General features: G+C 29.1%; 1 protein-coding gene and 1 long non-coding RNA gene across 12 annotated transcripts in view; one reads left to right on the forward strand and one right to left on the reverse strand.

The window, feature by feature from the left end:
- The window catches only part of LOC114418376, a 236,154-nt gene that overhangs the window by 90,385 nt on the left and 125,516 nt on the right, over positions 1–20,253 (forward strand). Inside the window, exons 9-10 of the mRNA XM_028383680.1 lie at positions 4,366–4,920; positions 5,625–6,389. Of these exons, the coding sequence (XP_028239481.1) occupies positions 4,366–4,920; positions 5,625–6,389 (1,320 nt within the window). The remainder of the gene's footprint in view (positions 1–4,365; positions 4,921–5,624; positions 6,390–20,253) is intronic.
- On the reverse strand, positions 11,936–15,822 carry LOC114418388. Of its 11 annotated transcripts, none has more exons than XR_003668029.1 (7): positions 15,677–15,822; positions 14,451–14,522; positions 14,087–14,335; positions 13,924–13,990; positions 13,353–13,624; positions 12,561–12,657; positions 11,936–12,459 (listed from the first exon to the last, which is right to left on the reverse strand). It is a non-coding gene; the product is annotated as an uncharacterized LOC114418388 (long non-coding RNA). The 11 variants fall into 11 exon arrangements; XR_003668024.1 differs by having other exon boundaries at positions 14,451–14,616; XR_003668023.1 differs by having other exon boundaries at positions 14,451–14,648.

Consider the following 20,253-nt stretch of genomic DNA (forward strand, 5'->3'; position numbering starts at 1 on the left):
CCGGAGAAAGGAGCAATGAAGAAGATGAAGCAGTTATGTCAGCTGAAAAGGTAAGTCATATAGTGAGACATAAATGGAGAGTGATATTGTAAGATGTGTGGCATACTTAAAAAAGATATAGCCCTGCTAAATATAATATGGATTATTAATTTAACGTCTCTCGTCCCCTAATCCCTCTAAATCCAAATTCCTCATTGTGCCTTAAAATTTTATTTAGAATTTAGAATTGAAGGGAATGTTTGATAATTATTATAATTTAAGAGCATTTTTTAGTCTTGATGGGACCCCAGAGTAACCAGAGTAACCAATGTTTGATAATTCCTTCTTCATAGTTTACTATTTACTTTTGTTTTATTTTTCTGTAGATATTCCCCAACTTGGAGTTTTTGGATATTCACTTTGACGAAGCACAGAAGTGGTTATTGAGCAACACTGTGAAGCATCGAATGCACCGTTTAAAAGAGCTTTGGTTAAGCGAAGTTAATGATGGTGAACGTCTCTGTCAAATTCTGTACAGAATGCCAAATCTAGAAAAGTTATACTTGAGGGAGGCTGAACATTTGCTTAAAGAGTCGTCGGAGTCACGTTTGGGAACCGTATTACAGCTGAAGGAATTGGATTTGTGGTATTCGGAGACAAAGGATATAGGATTTGAACGAGAACCAGTTCTACAGAGACTAGAGCTTTTGAGCATAGTAATTTGCAACAAATTGAGGAATTTGGCTCCTCCCTGGGTATCATTGGCTTACTTGACAAATTTAAAAGTAGAGGATTGTAATGGATTAAGGAATTTAATGGCATCCTCAACGGCAAAAAGCTTGGTTCAACTTAAGTCCATGAAGATAAGCGGATGTTATCGATTAGAGGAAATAGTAACCAATAAGGGAAATGAAGAAGCAGAGCAAATAGTGTTTGGCAAATTGATTACTATAGAACTTGAGAGGCTCAAAAAGCTGAAAAGTTTTTGCAGTTACAAGAACTGTGATTTCAAGTTCCCGTCATTGGAAGTATTGATTGTGAGAGAATGCCCATTGATGCATACATTCACGGAGGGTGACGCAAGAGCACCAAAGTTACAAAACAAAGTTACTGCTAAAGAAGAAGGAAAAGAGGAAGCCAAATGGCAGGAAGGAGACTTGAATGCCACCGTACAAGAAGGTTTCAACAAGGTACTTATTCATTTATTTATGATTTAAATATATTTTTATTTATCTTGTTAGTATTTTTTTTATTCGTCCTTTTTTATTTTTGTTCTTTTATTAGTTTTGTTAATTTTAATCTTTTTAAGATATTTCATTCATTTTTAATACGTTAATGTTTTTTTTAATTTTAGTCTCTTTAATATTTTAAAATATTCCTTTATAATCCTCCGTGCGAAATTAAAATTAAAAAAATACAAACTTATAAAATAAAAAATGAGTAAAACATATTACGGAGATCAAAATTAAAAAAGCATAAACTTCCGAGGAATAAAATTAAAAATTAAAAAACTTACCAGAGACAAAAATAAAAAAATATTAACTTACATTTATCAAATACATATTTAAACTTATATTTATTACAAATTCTACTAGTTTTATTAACTTTTTTTCTTTCCTTAAAAAAACAAACTTTTCTTCTTTCATGAGATAAAAAAAATTACTTGCCATGAATGGAAATTATAAATCCTTGTTTTTGCCATAAAAAGTCTTAACCAGCAAGTTTGTTAAATTTCTTAAGATATAAATATGTTAGCTCAAAAAACCAGCATTTATATAAATTTATTAATCATTTTTGTTTAAAAAAAATTCATTCATAAAATTTAAAATAATACGAATTTGACTGCTTCATGTATCCAGCGTAGTCATAAATAAAACTTTCCCTCATCTTACAACTTTTCTTTTTAATCAATATAAATAAACTTCAATTCATATTTGATTGTCATCCATTAATTTTTTGTTAACATTTTCAGTTCTTCTAGAAAATTTTGCTCATTATTAATCTTATTGTTTATGTTATATTTAAGAAAAAAACGACTAAAAATGGATTGACAAACACATTTTTAGAGGGATTAAAACTTTAAAGAAAGATTGAAAATTGTAAAAAAAAAAAATTGAGGGGAAAAATTAGAATATAAAAATATGAGGAGTTAAAAACTTAATTAAAAAAAATTAACTTGTTGATTTGTGAAATGGAACAAGTTGCATTTGACTTTACATATATAAAATAACATATAAACGTGATAATAAGTTAACAAATCTATTCATATAATTTGTGACTATTTATATATCTATAAAATAAAAGTCATATGAGAAGTTATTATAACTTACAAGGTTGATTTTGTAGTTGGGAAGAAGGATTTGAAGGAAAAAGCATGAAAGAGATTTTAAGTTACGATACTTTCACTAATATTTTAATAAAAAAACTAACAACTAATATTAATTGATGAAAAAAATATCTTTTATACATATTGAAAAATAAGGATAAAATGTATTTTTTTTCTTTTTTTGTTAAAATATAAAATATCGTGAAAATAAAATGACATTATTACACCTAAGAGTAAATATAAAATATTTCTTAAACGAATCAATAATTTCATCATTGATAAAAATAAATTATCATGTTATTTACTTATATATTTTTTGTTTAACCTTTTGTGCAGTTATCCATATTTAGTATTTTAGCACATGAATGTCAGAAAGTAAATATTTATTTATACAACAAGAATTTGTAATTTATAATAAATAAATATTTTAAGTATATAAATTATATTATAATTAAATTTTCTAATATATAATTTTTAACATATAAATTACATTTTAAGTTTATGAAAAATAATTTATGTTAGGATGTATTATTATTTTAAATAATTGATGTTTTCTTTTAAAAATATTTAAATTAAGTTAGAAACAAGGATGCCGTCAAGTTTTCTTAGGCCAATTATCTTAGTTTTGTTTCTCTCTTATGGAAGGAAGGTGTTTTAATGGTCCCTTGATGATTGATGATGAAACTTGGAATGTAATTTTATAATAAACAACGGACATAATTGCTTCCTCCATATTAATATCTGTCTGCCACACAACTCAGTCCCATCATTCTTTGGCGTTGGCTTCTTCATCTTATATCAAGATACCAAGTGTCGATGGATTTATTTTTTATTATCTAAAAATTTATTTATATTTATTATCCATTTGACTAGTGAGTTTTAAGATATTAGGTGTTTTTCATTAAAATATAATAAATATTTTTTAATTAATATGATAATCTCAAAGTAAAAAAGTTATTATATTTATTATTAAGAATTTTTTATTGAAAGTTTAAAATGATGTTAACAACTAAGCATTCTCACTTGAATTAATATAATGATGTCATTCACATGTGAATTATTTATATATATAATTTAATAAATAAGATTAATTATTATTTTTCAATAAAGACTATTATGGATACATTAATCTATCTCCATTATTATTATCTTATTTCATAATAATGTTATTAAAAATAAATTAGATTAAAATTATAAAAGAATTGATTATTATTATTATTATAATTTGTATCATATAACATGTGTTTAATTTTAACTCAGATCTATCAAGTTAATAATTTAATAATAAATAAATAATAATTTTTTTAATCAAAATTAATAATATGATAGATTACATCTTTAACATATATATTTAATTCCAACAAATAAATATATATATATATATATATATAATTTTACATTTTTACTTATGGTTTATCTAAAAATAATAAAATAAATCTATGATCTTATAGTTTATATTATAAATAGCTTTCTTTATTAATTAATAATATTTTTTATAATATAGAGCTATTTTTTTCATTTGTTAAACCCATGTTTGTTTGAATTTTTATTCAGATTTTTCTATGATTTTTTTTTACAAATTGTTATAATTTCGAGAGAGAAAAATATAATTATTTTCTTTAAGTTCATTAAAAAATCCATATATTTTTTTCCCTGGATCCTCACACAAATATTTTGTATATAAACAAACAAACTAAATGTTTCAGGTTCATTTTTTCACACAAAAAAATGGAAATGAAATTTTTAATTTTTCAGACAAAAGTAAAAAAAATTATACTATATAAAAAATATTGGAGGAACCAAAATATTTTTTATTAAGTCTCTATGCAAAATATTTTGGTTCCTCCAATATTTTTTTTCTCAAAGTTCCGCCACTGATTTCATAAGTCTCTATGTCTAATATAAGTTCCTCTCTTTTTCTTTGTCTTTTTATTAACTAAATTCAGTATTAATACAGTAACTGATTTATGACTAATCTATCTATTTGTTATAATGTAATCGTGAGCTATGAAACTGACATATTAGCCTTTTGTAAATAATATCCTATTTTGCATGCACAGCTTTTGGAGTCTGCAAGTACTGAATCATCTCTTAGTCTCAGAGATAGCCCACTACAAGTGATATGGCTTGACTCACGGCGGATCCCAACGTCGTGCTTCAGTAACTTGAACTCTTTGACAGTGGACGGATGCCAATTTTTAACAGATGTTGTCATACCCTTCTATTTACTTCCTTTCTTAACTAATTTGGAAAAATTACAAGTCCGAAACTGTGGTTCTGTGAAAAGCATATTTGACGTGAAAACAGCTATGGGATTGGGAGCAGCAGCCTTCCCTAGACCTCTCCCTTTTTCCCTCAAGAAATTGACTTTAGAGAGGCTGCCAAAACTGGAGAATGTCTGGAATGAAGATCCTCATGGAATTCTAACCATGCAACTTCTACAACATGTTATTGTTGCAGAGGATAATGCAGATCCAAGACAAGCAAATCTGGAGCTTACGTTCCCGTGTCCCTGTGTGAGGTCATTGAACCTGCAAGGTTTGCCCAAGTTCAAGTATTTTTACTACTACTCACTGCAGTGTGACATGTTCCAGACACCTACCGAGGATGAAATGGTACTATTGTGTTACTACTTTGTCCTTACTGCATAATCTCATGCCTGCAAATTAAATATAATTGCACTACTTCATTTTTATTGTTCAACATGAGTGATATGAACATTCTCTTAAAATTAAAATGTGAGAATTTCACGTACATTGCTATATATATATATATATATATATATATATATATATATATATATATATATATATATATATATATATATATATATATATATATATATATATGCCGTGTTCTATCTTCTATACCTATTAATTCCCATTTTTCATGTTTTACATAAATAAGTAAAAGAATACACTTAAGGGTACATGTTGCATTCATGATACAACAATGACATTTTGGGTTTGAGCTTTATTCTTATTAATACAGACAATTATATAGAATCTTACACACGCCATTTTACTTTATCAAATATCATGTATGGATGGTTTTCAAATCTTTATAAACAATCTCCCTACCATCTAAAGGATCGAATTTTTCATCATTTTCTTCTCCGTTGGAACCACTACTATCTCCCTTAAGGTCTCCTTTATCACCTTTTCCATCTAAAATTTTAAACTACAAATAAATAAATTTGTTTAGGCACATACCGTATCAAACTCCCTTCCACCTTATTAATAGCTAGCTAGCCTGCAGGTTCATCTCTTTTAAAACCTCCCTAACCTGCTTTTGCTTGGTTATCGGTTTCTCTTGGTAGCCTACATCCAACTTACAGTGCCTGTCACTCGGTGAAAAAGGACTGGAGATGATCAAGCGTGGAGAATTTCAGAGAAACTTCTTACACAAGTTACAAGTTCTTACTCTGTGCTTTCGTAATGGGTCGAATGTATTTCCATATGAAATTCTACAACTGGCGCCCAATATAGAGAAGCTTGTGGTGTGTGATGGTTCCTTCAAGGAGATTTTCTGCTTTGATAGTCTTAATGTGGATGAGGCTGGACTCCTATTACAGCTCAAAGTCTTATGCTTGGACTCCCTTCCAGAGCTTGTTTCCATTGGGTTAGAGAACTCTTGGATTCAGCCCTCACTGGGAAATCTAGAAACCTTGGAAGTAATAGGTTGTTCTAGTTTAAAAGACTTGTTCACATCCTCAACAGCAAGAAGTTTGACTCGACTCAAAAGAATGGAGATAAAATGGTGTGGTTCAATTGAAGAGGTAGTCTCTAAGGAGGGGAATGAATCACATGAGAATGAAATAATATTTCCGCAGCTCAATTGTTTGAAACTTGAAGGGTTAGAAAAGCTGAGAAGCTTCTATAAAGGAAGTTTATTAAGTTTCCCATCATTGGAGGAATTGTCAGTAATCCGTTGCGAGTGGATGGAAACATTATGTCCAGGTACCCTAAAAGCAGACAAGTTGGTTCAAGTTCAACTTGAGAAGAGTTATTCTTGGAGGCACTCAGATCCTATCAAATTGGAAAATGACCTGAACTCTACCATGCGGGAGGCATTTAGGGAAAAGGTATGTTTTCAATTATTTTGATTAAATATGATTGATATTGGTGTATGTTGTTGTTATAATGCAAAATATACAGCGTTAGGTTAATTAGATTCATCTTCAAATTAACTTTGGCCTCATCCAATTTATCTTGGATTCTCAGTGTCGTCCAATTTTTTCGGAAAACCAAAAAACTCACAGAAACAACATTTATGTGCCAATCCAATTTGGCTAATATTAATTTTTTACGTTAAACTCGTAATATTTAAATAATTTAATTTATTTTCTATGTACTTTATCAATGCTACTTAACTTATATATATATATATATATATATATACTAATAATATAAAATGAATCCAAACTCTTTCAAGTCATTGTAAAAATGATTTGAAAATTATTTAATTTTTATTTTATTAGTAAATCATTTAATTTTATTTATATTAATCCTATTAAATAAAAGAAACTATCAATCTTTTATAATCCACTCTTATATACATATTCAAAATATTTATCTTTTAGCAATTTTAACTATATAAAAAAAATATCTTCTAGGATTAAGATACTAATTATATTTAAAATCTAGATTAGGTAGTTAAAATGTTAGTTGTTCATTTTTTTTAATTTTCTTTAGCTTTTTGTTATTTAAGTATTATAAGTAAGGCACATAAAAAATAATTATTTAAATATTAATGAGTTTAACTTACTAAAAAATTAAGAGATTCTTTTTTTAGTATAAGGTAAGAGATTAATATGAGTCAAATAATTTTGTTTGTCAACTTAATTGTATGACGTGACTGCAAGTTCAATCTAATGGTATATATTGTGTTGGAGAGAAAAATATGTTTGAGAGCATCTAGATTTTATAGTTTGACGGAGATTAATTGTGTTGTATTTATTAGTACTCATTGCATATATGAATTTTTTTTATAAGGAAGGGTTATTGAATTTGTGCGATTTTCTTATAAATAACTCGCAGTTGAGACCAATAAATATGTTAATTTTTTTTTTTAATTTTTCTAAGTAAGATAAAAAAAAATACTCGATCCACTATTTTGATCATGCGTATGTTTTGTCGAATGATTAATTTTGAATTTTGAAAAATAATCTACTCTTTCTGATACTAATATCTAGAAACTATTTTATGAGTGCAACAAAGACATATAAAAAATATTCTGAAAAATACTTTCATTGTGTATTTCATGATAAATTTAGAATGAATGTACTAGAATCAACTAGTTGAAAACTGTAACTTTTTTTATCCAGAAATCAACTCAAGGAGGAGTTGATTTTTTTTCCTTTACAAATTATTTAATAATTTTGAAGGCAGATTTTGATTAGAGAGCATCCACCGATTAACGGAAATTTGTTACTTTTTTTAATTTATTATTTTAAAAATAATTACACTTTAAAAATTGAGAGCACATTAGTTATTTGGTGCGATTGGGGATGCATTTCTTCCTACAGATTAATACTACTTTTTTTTTTATTCTTTTACGTTTGCAGTTATGGCACTCTGCACGTAGTGTACCATATATTGACCTCAAAGATAGCCCGCTACAAGAGATATGGCTTAGGCTTCACTCACTGCATATCCCCCCACACTTCTGCTTCACTTACTTACACACCTTCATTGTGGACGGCTGCCATTTTTTATCAGATGCGGTCTTACCCTTCTCTTTACTTCCTTTATTACCTAATTTGAAAACATTGAAAGTTCGAAACTGTGATTTTGTGAAAATCATATTTGATGTGATAACTATGGAACCACTCCCTTTTGCCCTGGAGAATTTGATTTTAGAGCGGCTGCCAAATCTGGAGAATGTTTGGAATTCAAATGTTGAGCTTACGTTCCCCCAAGTCAAGTCATCGGCGCTGTGTGATCTGCCAAAGTTAAAGTATGACATGTTGAAGCCATTTACACATCTAGAACCACATACTCTAAATCAAGTCTCTATTCAAAAGGTATCATTACTACTTCTATATATATGAACTAAATTGCCATCATTAGTGCTCTTTACTACTTCTATATATATGAACAAATTGCCATCCTGTTAAAATTAAAAAGTTGTGAACCTTTCCCTTATACAGTTATATATGCTATGTTGAGTCTTCTATCCATCTTCTACGCATATTGGCTTCCATTTTTCTATTTTTTATTTATCTACATAAGTCAGATAATACGGCTACAGCTACGATTCAATATTGATCATGATGAATTTATAATGGAACATGTTGCATTCATGATGTGTAACAGCATTTGAGGTACGATCCTTATTCTCATTATTTTCTTCTACAACCGTACTAATAATCTCATTTATCACTTTTCCGGTCTTAAAATATTAAACTCGACATACGGTGTGAATATCCTTTCTCCACCTTATTCTCTTTATGGTATCCTTTTCCACCTTATAAATAGCTAGCCTAGTTCGTCTTTTTTTCTTTTTTGGTTTTTAAGTAAACTGATTTCTTTTAAATTGACTTGTTTGCACCTATTTAATTGAATTGGTTAATTTGTCATTAATTATTAGACTTATTTTAGCATGAAAGTTCATTATTTCAATTATATAAAAAGAGCTGGATCTATAACTGCCCTAACCTGCTTTTTCTTCATTGTTGGTTTCTCTTCGTAGCTTACACCCAACATAGAGCACCTGACACTCGGTCAACATGAACTCAACATGATTTTGAGTGGAGAATTCCAGGGAAACCACTTAAACGAGTTAAAAGTGCTTGCTCTGTTCTTTCATATTGAATCCGATGTATTTCTACAACGGGTGCCCAATATAGAGAAGCTTGAGGTGCGTGATGGTTCCTTCAAAGAGATTTTCTGCTTTGATAGCCTTAATGTGGATGAGGATGGATTGGTTTCACAGCTGAAAGTGATATGCTCGGACTCCCTTCCAGAGCTTGTTTCCATTGGGTCAGAGAACTCTGGGATTGTGCCCTTTCTCAGAAATCTAGAAACATTGGAAGTAATCAGTTGTTTGAGTTCAATAAATCTGGTACCATGCACAGTGTATTTCTCCAATCTGACATATTTGCAAGTACAATATTGCAACAGCCTGCTATATTTGTTCACATCCTCAACAGCAAGAAGTTTGGGTCAACTCAAAACAATGAAGATAAGTAACTGTGGTTCAATTGAAGAGATAGTGTCTTCAACAGAGGAAGGGGATGAATCAGATGAGAATGAGATAATATTTCAGCAGCTCAATTGTTTGAAACTTAAATATTTAGGAAAGCTGAGAAGGTTCTACAAAGGGAGTTTAAGTTTCCCGTCCTTGGAGGAATTCACAGTAAGGGATTGCGAGAGGATGGAAAGTTTGTGTGCAGGTACAGTCAAAACAGACAAGCTGTTAGAAGTGAATATTAATGGGGATGATATCCCATTGGAAACTGATCTGAACTCTGCCATTCAAAACCGATAGGCATTTCTGGCAAGGGTATGTCTTTATTTTTTTATTCAACATTATTATAATTGTTTTTATCATATACACTGTGTCAAAAATTTAAATCTTGAAAAGAGTTTAATTACCGTGTTTAATTTATAATTAAATTCTAAAATTTTCTGGTCGGCTTTGTCATTGTCGTCATTATTATTATTAACTAACATATTTTTTATGAATTGCTTAGGCAATGACTCCAATATTGCATTAAAGGAGATTGATTCACCAAAAAGAAAATGGTTAGAGAGGAGATCAACAAATTAAGTTGCCCAGTGCCTACCGAAATAAAAAAAAAACACAAAGTGGCCCGGTTTTATTATATTTGTTTGTGTGTGAATAAAAAACGAATTGTATGTGTGGTTTACCAAGTTAGTGGTGAAATACACTGTTCTGTTATATTTATTATGTAATGTGTGTGATTATAAGTCATAAACGACCATGGAAAATAAAATAATACATGTTCGGTTTGTTTACCATTCATTTTACCTATATTTCAATCTTCAAATTCTTCAACATAATTCTTAAAAAAATGACTTCAACATAAGTTTGACTGTAGTGGGTGTTTACCACTTTGCCCATCTCCTACCATTAACATCTAAAATTGTTAGCTTTACCCAAGGCCAATAATACAATAGAATACAAATCTATCAATTTGTTCTAAATCAAATCTTAAGTAGTTTAACACTCTAGGTTTCACATATTCCAACAATACAATAGAATACAACTTTGCATCTTAAAAGTGATATAATTTTAGCCTTTTCATTAAAAAATTAAAGCACACGTCTCTGCATGTTAAAATATAAAAGTTAAAAATGAATGATTTTTTTAAATAAAATAGAATTAGTAATATTTTAAAGGAAAACAAAATATTTAATTCAACCAAACTTTGTAGTAGTCATAGTTAAATTTTTCGGATTTGAAATTATTGGGATTAAACCATAATAACTCTTTATCATTTAATCTACGTGGGTTGAGATGTCATATTGTCTTATTTCGGGAATAAAAAAAATGTGGAAGGAAAAAACTAATTAATATAAATTCCTTGTAACTAAAAATAAAGTGAAGAAAAAATAGGATATATGCTATGATAATATTTAAGTGTGTTAATTTTAATTTATCTATTTTCTATAGTAATTAAATTTTGATCAAAATAATTGATAAATTATTTTGATCAAAATTGAAAAATTAATTAAAAATTAAAAAATTAATTTTTTTTACATGATAATGATATTGTTAATTGATTTATTAAATTATAAATATTTAATTAGTAAATTAACTGTTAAGATTACTAGTAAAACATAATAATATAAAAGATATATTTATGATTATTATATAACTGTTATGATTTTTATATAAATGATGACAATGGCACGGCCCCATCTCTAGAGAATGCATAAGCCATCCTGAACAAATTTTAAGCATCACATTATATTCATAAGTAACTAACTAGAGAAACTAAATCCCTCTCATATGGAAAATGCACTACGGGAAGGTATTATTATTATTATTATTATTATTTGAAAATTGTGTCTTGTGTCTTAATTGTTTTTTTAGTTAGATATAGGTGTAATAATTATCCGTTTAAAAAGTTATTAAATAATAATTACTTATAATTGGGGGTGTTTTTTAAAGTAATACAAGAATAAATTAAGAATAATAACAAATGTATATAAAAATAATTACTTTTTGTTAATAATTATAAATTTACCTTGAATTGCTGGTGACCGAAGTCAAACCACAGAAACAGCAACAACTACCAAGCAAATAATGCCCCCGATTCCATTGCCGTATCATCTCTTGCAAGCCAGACAAATAATGGCATATCCACCAACTATAATAGATATCCCATCTTCAAAAAGTAAGGGATGTTAGTAACTGTAAAGGTAATGCCTACTATGTAATCCCATCCAACTATAATATAGATATCCTAACTTTGCTGATTATTCCTTTTGGTCCATTTCTGTCTGCAAATGCAAGTTAATGTGTAGTAAACAGAAAGTATTCTTTGGTCTAAATCATATGAGCTGATGCATCATACCCAATTAGGGTATATTGGCAGTTATGAAATTAAGGGAAATAAACATCGAAAAGATTTACACTAATGATTCAAGAGCAATCACAATCATATAAGTGAATCTAATACCACACTTCAATTCAAAACTTTAAGGTTCAAGTTTATACGTTTTTTTCTAATATGATATTCAATTTTTTCATTTCTATCCAATATAGAATTTCACCTCACACTTATATTTCATCGCACTCATTAGTAAAATATGTTGGGTTTTGTTCTTTCATATTGAGTCCAATGTATTTCTGCAACGGGTACCCAATTTAGAGAAGCTTGTGATCCTTCGTGGTTCCTTCAAGGAGACTTTCCACTTTCCAGAGCTGAAAGTATTACCTTTGGAGTCCCTTGGAGAGCTGGCTTCCAATGGTTCAGAGAATTCTTGGATTGTGCCCTTTCTCAGAAATCTAGAAACCTTGGAAGCATTCATCTGTTTTAGTTCAATAAATTTGGTAGCATGCAGTGTGTCTTTCTCCAATTTGTCATATTTGGAAGTAGATAGTTGCAAGAACATGCTATATTTGTTCACATCCCCAACAGCCATAAGTTTGACTCAGCTTAAAACAATGAAGGTAAAAAGCTGCAATTCAATTGAAGAGATAATGTCTAAGGAGGGGGATGAATCAAATGGTGATGAGATAATATTTCAGCAGCTCAATTGTTTGAAACTTAAAGGATTACCAAATCTCAGAAGCTTCTACAAAGGGAATTTAAGTTTCCCATCCTTGGAAGAATTGTCGGTAATCCATTGCAACAGGAAGGAAACTGTGTCCAGGTACTGTAAAAACAGACTAGTTGTTACTTGTTAGATGTTCAATTTCAGAGATTCTCAGATGCTATCCCATTAGAAAATGATCTCAACTCTACCATGCGGAAGGAATTTCAGCCAACGGTATGTGTTTATTTTTGTTTAACATTATGATCGTTGTTGTAAAAATTAATATACCTTATCAGTAATTCAATCTCTTGAAAAAAGTATGATAATTATTTTTATTTTATTTTTATAACGCTAAAAAAATACTAAATCTAGCTTTGATTCACGAGAATGTTTCCTGGAAAGTGTTTACTGCTTCTATAATTACAAAAAAAACATTCATTATTATTATAAAACTGACATATCTGTTTATATAATATGTCTAGGCTAAGACAGCATCATTGCCTAAGAGGAAATGGAAACCAAAGAGAGTTTAATGAAGATTAACAAGGTGGCCTTGTTTTGCGTTTGTTACATGTGTGGTTCTACTGAGTTGATGATTAAATACATTGTTCTATTATATATATTATGTAATGTGTCATTATAAGTATTAAACGGTCATGAAGAACAAAGATTGGGTGATGAACTCTATCATTAAGTATTGATATTGACTATTTGACTGTCTTGCTTCCTGCACTGACAAAAATACCAAAAAAGGTGTTGTAAGTTATATATTTTATGTTTGTTTACCCTTATTAATCCAAAAAAAAAGGAATAACCTAATTGATCCTTCTTCCAAGTAATTTGAAGCACGAGATCTTCATTAGCTTACATATAGGATCCAATATTTCAAAGCCGTCAAGCTTCAACTGCACTGCTTTCAACCACCTATCCACATAATCTTTTAACCCAAATCCACGGCTAGGTCATTGCCAAAATGATAGCACTGAAAGGTAGAAACATCAAACATGTGCCTTCACAGTTGACAGTTTTTATCACCTGCATACTTTTCCAGATTGTGCATCAAAGTAGTATTCTGTGTATCCAGTTGCTGCAGCACATATCAACATGGTCAGATTGAATTGCATATAGTATGAAATATGCTATTTTGTCTCTGTTAAATGGGCATTTTTCTGAAGACAACTAACTGCAACTAATTCTATTAGAATACAGAACCATGTTTATTAGCACTTGCAACCAATAGTATAGAAAACACTAGAAAACAGAAGGATCCAGTGAAATGCAGATAAAACGTACAACAAATATTTATAGTAATATGAGACCAGCTAATAAATTTTGGCCTTCCACGGTTCAATTAATGGAATATACACTGATAAGCTCGAAATGTACCAGAAAGAATGGGCCTCCAAGGAAAGGACAAGATACAGTTGAATCGCCAGTGTCCAATTCCTCTATCCTGTCATGGAACCATATGTATTAAAACACTATAAGCATTCTGTAGAAAGAGTACAACATGCAATGACCACAAAATGCTCTTAACTAGGACTATTACTTGCAAAACTAAATTTAGGAAAGGAATAAAGTTGTATCAAAATTTTCTTCGCTTCAAAATCTTCCCACTTCATAAGCTGCATGTTTGAGATCTCCAGAAGTGATCCAAAATTAGTTCAGTTCCTTTTGAGTCGCTGAAGCCCTTTAAATGAGCCTGCAGGGTCCGCAAATTCACAATCCTCTTCATACACATTTAATGTCAGATCTCCTGATGATTGAGAAAAACATACTCACCACATGAACCGTACGTCTGCAATTTAACCAAATGACTAATTAGAAGATACCAATTGGTATTAGTTTGATTTTATGCCAGTCGTTATATGGAAAGCAATAATTTGGAGGTTATCCTGTATGAAAGAACATACTCTGGTACTGGAAGTACACTTCAAGTATGCCCCTTTTCTGTGTAGTAATTCCTATCCTCCACACCCCCTCCCCTGATAAGTTGAGTGTAGTGATTATATAATTGTATACGTGATATAAGACTAGCAGTGATAATCTCTCTGCCTGTACCAAGTTGCATCAGGGGAGCTAGCAACAAATTGTAGTACAAGTCATCAAACCTTGAAGATGCATATGGATTAAGGAAATCAGGATGCTTTTCCCTTTGATTAAAAGAAGACAAGAAGCCAAGGTTACTTAGAAGGGTTCAAATTTTATAAGGAGGGCTTTAGTAAACACTCGTAAGTCATAGCATTGAAGAACAATGGTCGGAAAAGAAAATGAGGGACTGTACCATTGAGCTTATCAACCAATCAGGATCAGCCAAGGATAAAGTAATTATCAAAATAAATTATTTGCTATTAAATTTTATGAAGCAAAAAGGTCACATATGTTCACATAAAGGTCATATACACAACTTTCTCATTTAGGGTCTGTTTGATAGAGATGCTAGAGAGGAGAGAATTAAGTGAATGGAAATTAAAAAAAAAAAGTAAAATAGGTGAGAAAAAAAGTGAAAATTAAATTTATTTGGTTGAAAAGAAACAGAAAATAAGTGAGGAGAGAGATAGAAAGATGAAAAAAAAATGTGACAATAAGTCTCATCATTTTTTAAATTATTTTCATCTTTCCATTCACCGTTCTCCCCCTTATTTCTCACTGTCTCACATACCAAATATGGGTTCAAGTATCCCTCAAAATTTTCTTTAGGTCAGTCCTGCAACCAAATAGACCACTACTATCATCTTTGTGAAAAAATGTAACCTTCACTTGCTAAAAAAAAATATTCTTAATTTGCATGCTATATACAAAGGAGGGAGATCAATTAGATTACTCAAGGGTATTCATCAATGAGCGACAATCACTTATAATCTCAATAAAATTTGTGCTTATCACTGAGGCTTAAGATTTCATGAAGTTAAAGATTTGTCAATCAAACGTGTTGAGAATTCAAATGTGAAGCAGAGTTGTGTTAAAATTTGTGCTTATCACATAATTTAAGGTTTTGACTTAAGACGTAATGTGATAATTTCAAATTAAGTCTATGAATCTACTCAAGAGTTTAGGACTCCCATGACCTATAAAAACAAATCTATAATTCTATTAATAAAACCTATCATTCATGATGCATCAAATTGATCTCTCTTACTCAAGGGTATTCGGATTAGTTCCACTGCATCGAAACCTGTAGATTCTAAGGTGCTGCAGCTTCTGTTGTTTCGGTGGAAAAATCAAAGAGCTATGGTGACTTCTCTTGAATGAAGTCAAGGCAGTTAATGCCACGACACAACACAACACAAGGCAGTTGCTAGTTGTTACCTACGGTTTGTTTAAATATCTAAGCTTCAAACTAATGAGAGCCATACAAAAACAAAGTTTTTTTTTTTTCTTTTTTCTGGTCGCGGGAATCACCAACCAAGCATAGTTCCAAGTTAAATTTCAACTATTTTAATCAACTCGTATTTTAGCATGTAAAATATAATATAGAAGATAAAGATATTTATTTTTAAGATTATCAGAAATAGATTGAGTCTCCAGCCCTCAACATGTTGGTGCGTGTAGGCGAAACGATCAAAACGGGACAAGTAGGAGTAAATTTTAAATTAACACCAAAAAAATGAGTAAATCCTAAGATATTTCACGAAATACAAAATGGTAAACTAATTTAAGACTTTGATTTTTTTTCTATTAAAATCATAAAAAATTTATGAATTCTATTTTTTTTAATTACGAGTTTGAAGATATAAATATTTTAATTTTTTGTAAAAAATTATTAGAAGTTATAAATTATTTATAATTTTAAAGTTATAAGTTTTTTATTAAAAATTTAAATTATTTTTCATTTTTAATTTTTAGTCAATGTTTTTAATATTTTTTAACTAATATTATAAAATAATATTAGCTTAAAATTTATTACATAATATTAAATTATTTTTAAAAAATAATTAATTTTTATTGTTATCATTAAGTAAATTAATAATTTCTTACATTATTATTAGTTAATTTTATTTGATATATTATATTAATATTAACAATAGACATAAAAATAACATAATACATTCATATAAAATAAACAATATAAATTAAACACAAACATAAAATTAAAAAAGTAAAAATAATATTAGTCTTCAACTTACTTGTATAGAAATATATTACAATTATGTTCTTTAATTTTACACAGTGAATATTTCTTGAGTTTATTTGAAATAGATTCGTGTATCTTATCAAGTATATTTTAGTAGTGAGCCTTCATACGAGTGATTATCATAGAATGAAAGATCTCGGTACACATTCAAAAGAATTCGTTTTGAAACATCATCTCGTTATTAATATTTTTTTAAACAAATATGTGTAGTAAATTTTAATATTTTTATTTAAAATTAAGTCTTTTGCATTTTTTAATTTACAAAACAAAAAATAATCCTTGGGTAAGAAAATATATAAAATATATTAAATAAAATAACATTAAAAAATATAGAAAATATTAAATAAAAAACAATATAGTATGGAAAATATTAAATAAAAAAAATATACAAAAATATGAAAAATATTAAATAAAATTAAAAATGAAAACTAATTTAAATTCATTTATAATTAATTTTAATAAAAAAAAACTTACGACTTTCAAAATCATAAATAATTTAAAATTTTAAATTAATGAATAATTTAGGACTTGTAATAAAAATTAAAAGAAATTAAATTTATGATTTTAAAATTGTAATTAAAAAATAGAAATTGTAAACTTTTTTACAATTTAAGTAAAAAAAATAAAGTTATATATTCAGAAGTCATAAAATATCCTTACCCTTTCTGCTTATCAATTTAAAATTTATCCTCAACTGATAATTTACAAAATTTGTGTTCCTTCTTTTGGTCGTTTTGCGCATGCGCATATATATAAAAATCATATATATAAATATCATGTTGAAATACCCCAAGTTCCTAATATATGCTTTTGTTAATACTAACACGGTGACACCTATTTCATTTTTTTATTATGTTCAACGAAATATTAATTATACAAACTATTTTTTGAAAATAATAGCAAATAAACTTAATTAACATCTTAATTAATATAAAATTAACTACTAATTACATAAATCAGTTAGCATAAAGTTGTTTCAACTTAATTTGTGATCTAGATAAAAAAAAAAGAGCTTAAAATTAAAAATAAAAAAATCTTATAGTATTTGAGTATGAAAGGAGTCCTCGTGAAGCATAGAAAATTGGGGAGGCAGGGGAAGGTTAGTCAAAACATTGGAATTTCCACACTTGAACATTGAGGATGACACAACTCAACACCCTCAAAGACAAGGTCACAAAAAACTCATGAAACGATGTGCTTGCCCACTAGCCTCTTTACTTCTCCTAGCAATAGTAATCGTAGTTTTAATCTTCACAATATTTCGTGTCAAGGGCCCCATGATCACAATGAACACCATCAAGATCACAAAGCTCCAACTGGTCAACACCACCATGGTGTCTTGGTGGGGGAGGCTAGAGGACCACCTGGGAGGGCCAAGGCCAGAAGAACATTGAGGATGAATGTCACAATTGATGTCATCACGGATCGCGTCGTTTCTAGCCCGGATTTTGCAACGGATTTAGGTTCGGGGCTGTTGACTATGAGCAGCTTCTCTAGAGTTCCTGGGCAGGTGAAGATCTTGAACTTGATTAAGAGACATGTGAAAATGAATTGCACCACCACTTTTAATATTTCCACACAGGCTATTAAGGAGCAGAGTTGTAAGCGGAAGGTTAAACTTTAGTGATCATGTGTAATGTGTTAGTTTAGTTTCTTTCCTCCACTCTGTATCATCCATCCAAGTTACTATATTAGTTTAGTTTATCTTAGTTTCCTTGAATATACTTGCAAAATTACTGTACCAAAAATAATGAGTGTTTACTTTCTTCTAAACAAAAGTCAAATTGATCAAAATCCCTCTATTTGGGGGCGATTATATTTTTAAGAGTCGAGATTTCATATTAAAACAAATACAATTTGCGTGTAAAAAGATTATGTTTTAGACTTAGTTTGAAGGTATCCAACTCAACTATTCTCAATGTTTTGTTTTATTTTTGGGTATAAGTCTTGTGTTCCTCATCTTTAGCTAAGGGGATGAAATAGAATGAGAGAATTTATGAATCGGTTGTGGTGTATTATTCGAAGAATAATGCTACGAATTTTCATAAAAGTGGAGTGTTGCCTAATTTGGAACCATGCACAGTGCCTTTCTCCAATTTGACATTTTTGGAAGTAAAAAATTGCAGCACTGCTATATTTGTTCACATCCTCAACACCCAAAATTTTGGGTCAACTCAAAAAAAAAAAAAAAGGAGATAAGTTGGTGTGATTCAATTGAAGAGATAGTCTCTAAGGAAGGGGATGAATCACATGAGAATGATAAAATATTTCAGCATCTCAATTGTTTGAAACTTAAAGAATTACCAAAGCTCAGAAGGGTATTATGTCACTAATGGATTGTGATAGGATGGAAACTTTCTGGCAAGGGTATGTCTTTTTATTCAACATTATTATAATTGTTGTTATAATACACCGTGTCAGAAATTTAGTTTTACGAGTATGTTATGTGACAAGATTAATTTAAATTTTGAAAAGAGTTTAATTACCATATTTATAATTAAATTCAAAAATTTTCTATCTTTCGTTATCTTTGTCATAGTCGTCATTTTATTATTATTAACTAACGTAACTTTTATAAATTATTTAGACAATGACTCCAATATTGCAGTTAGAGAAGATTGATTCACCAAAAAAAATGGTTAGAGGAGAATGATGACAAAGAGAGTTGACGGAGATGAACAAATTAAGTGGCCCAGTGCCTAGAGAAAAAATAAATTTACCAACTTGGCTTTGACCATTTGCACGCTCATTTGACTCTTACGAATTTTCATTTTAAAAACTTGATGTTGTGACTTTGTAATGTCATTCATATTAGGAAAATCATCCTCTTGCATACAAATTTTCTCTCCGTTTCTACAACTATTAGTAGTATACTATTGCACTCAATAAACTTGAGAAAATAAATTTTAAACATATATATACAACGTATTGAGCAAAAGAAAGATTTTTTTTAAAAAATGATAATCGATGTGGTAAGAAAAACATAAAAAATATTATAAATATAAAAATGATATAAGAGGATCAAAGTTAAGATTATTAAAAGAAAAAAATTGATGATGTGATACCAAATTAAAAAATAATACCCTTTCTCCAACTAGAATTTAGCTCTTCTAGATAAAAATAAATTTTAATTATTGATAAAAAAAAATTAATAGTTGATATTCTAACACATTACCATATGACTAAAAATTACTTATTATACTCTTTGATTTACCTAACAAATCTCTACAAATATTAATAAGGATAAATATTCACTTTTGTCCCTCAATGTGTAATTTACGGACAAATGCGTCTCTAAAAGATAAAAATACAAAACTTAGTCCCTGAAAATGTAAAAAGTGCAACAAAAATATTTTGTCGTTAACTTTCGCCTGTTACTGTTAATAAAATAGTCTACATGGCACGAATGGACAAATTTGTCGCTGAAATGATTGTCAACGTGGATTGCCAGCATATGAGCATATTTGTCATAATATTTTTTTTTAACTTTTTATCTTCCCACTCTACTGACAAATATGTTTCTGAAAGATAAAAATGCAAAATTTAGTCCCCGAAAGTATAAGAAGTGCGACAAATATATC

The sequence above is a fragment of the Glycine soja genome, chromosome 7 (genome assembly GCF_004193775.1).
Source record: "Glycine soja cultivar W05 chromosome 7, ASM419377v2, whole genome shotgun sequence".
Lineage (NCBI taxonomy): Eukaryota > Viridiplantae > Streptophyta > Magnoliopsida > Fabales > Fabaceae > Glycine > Glycine soja.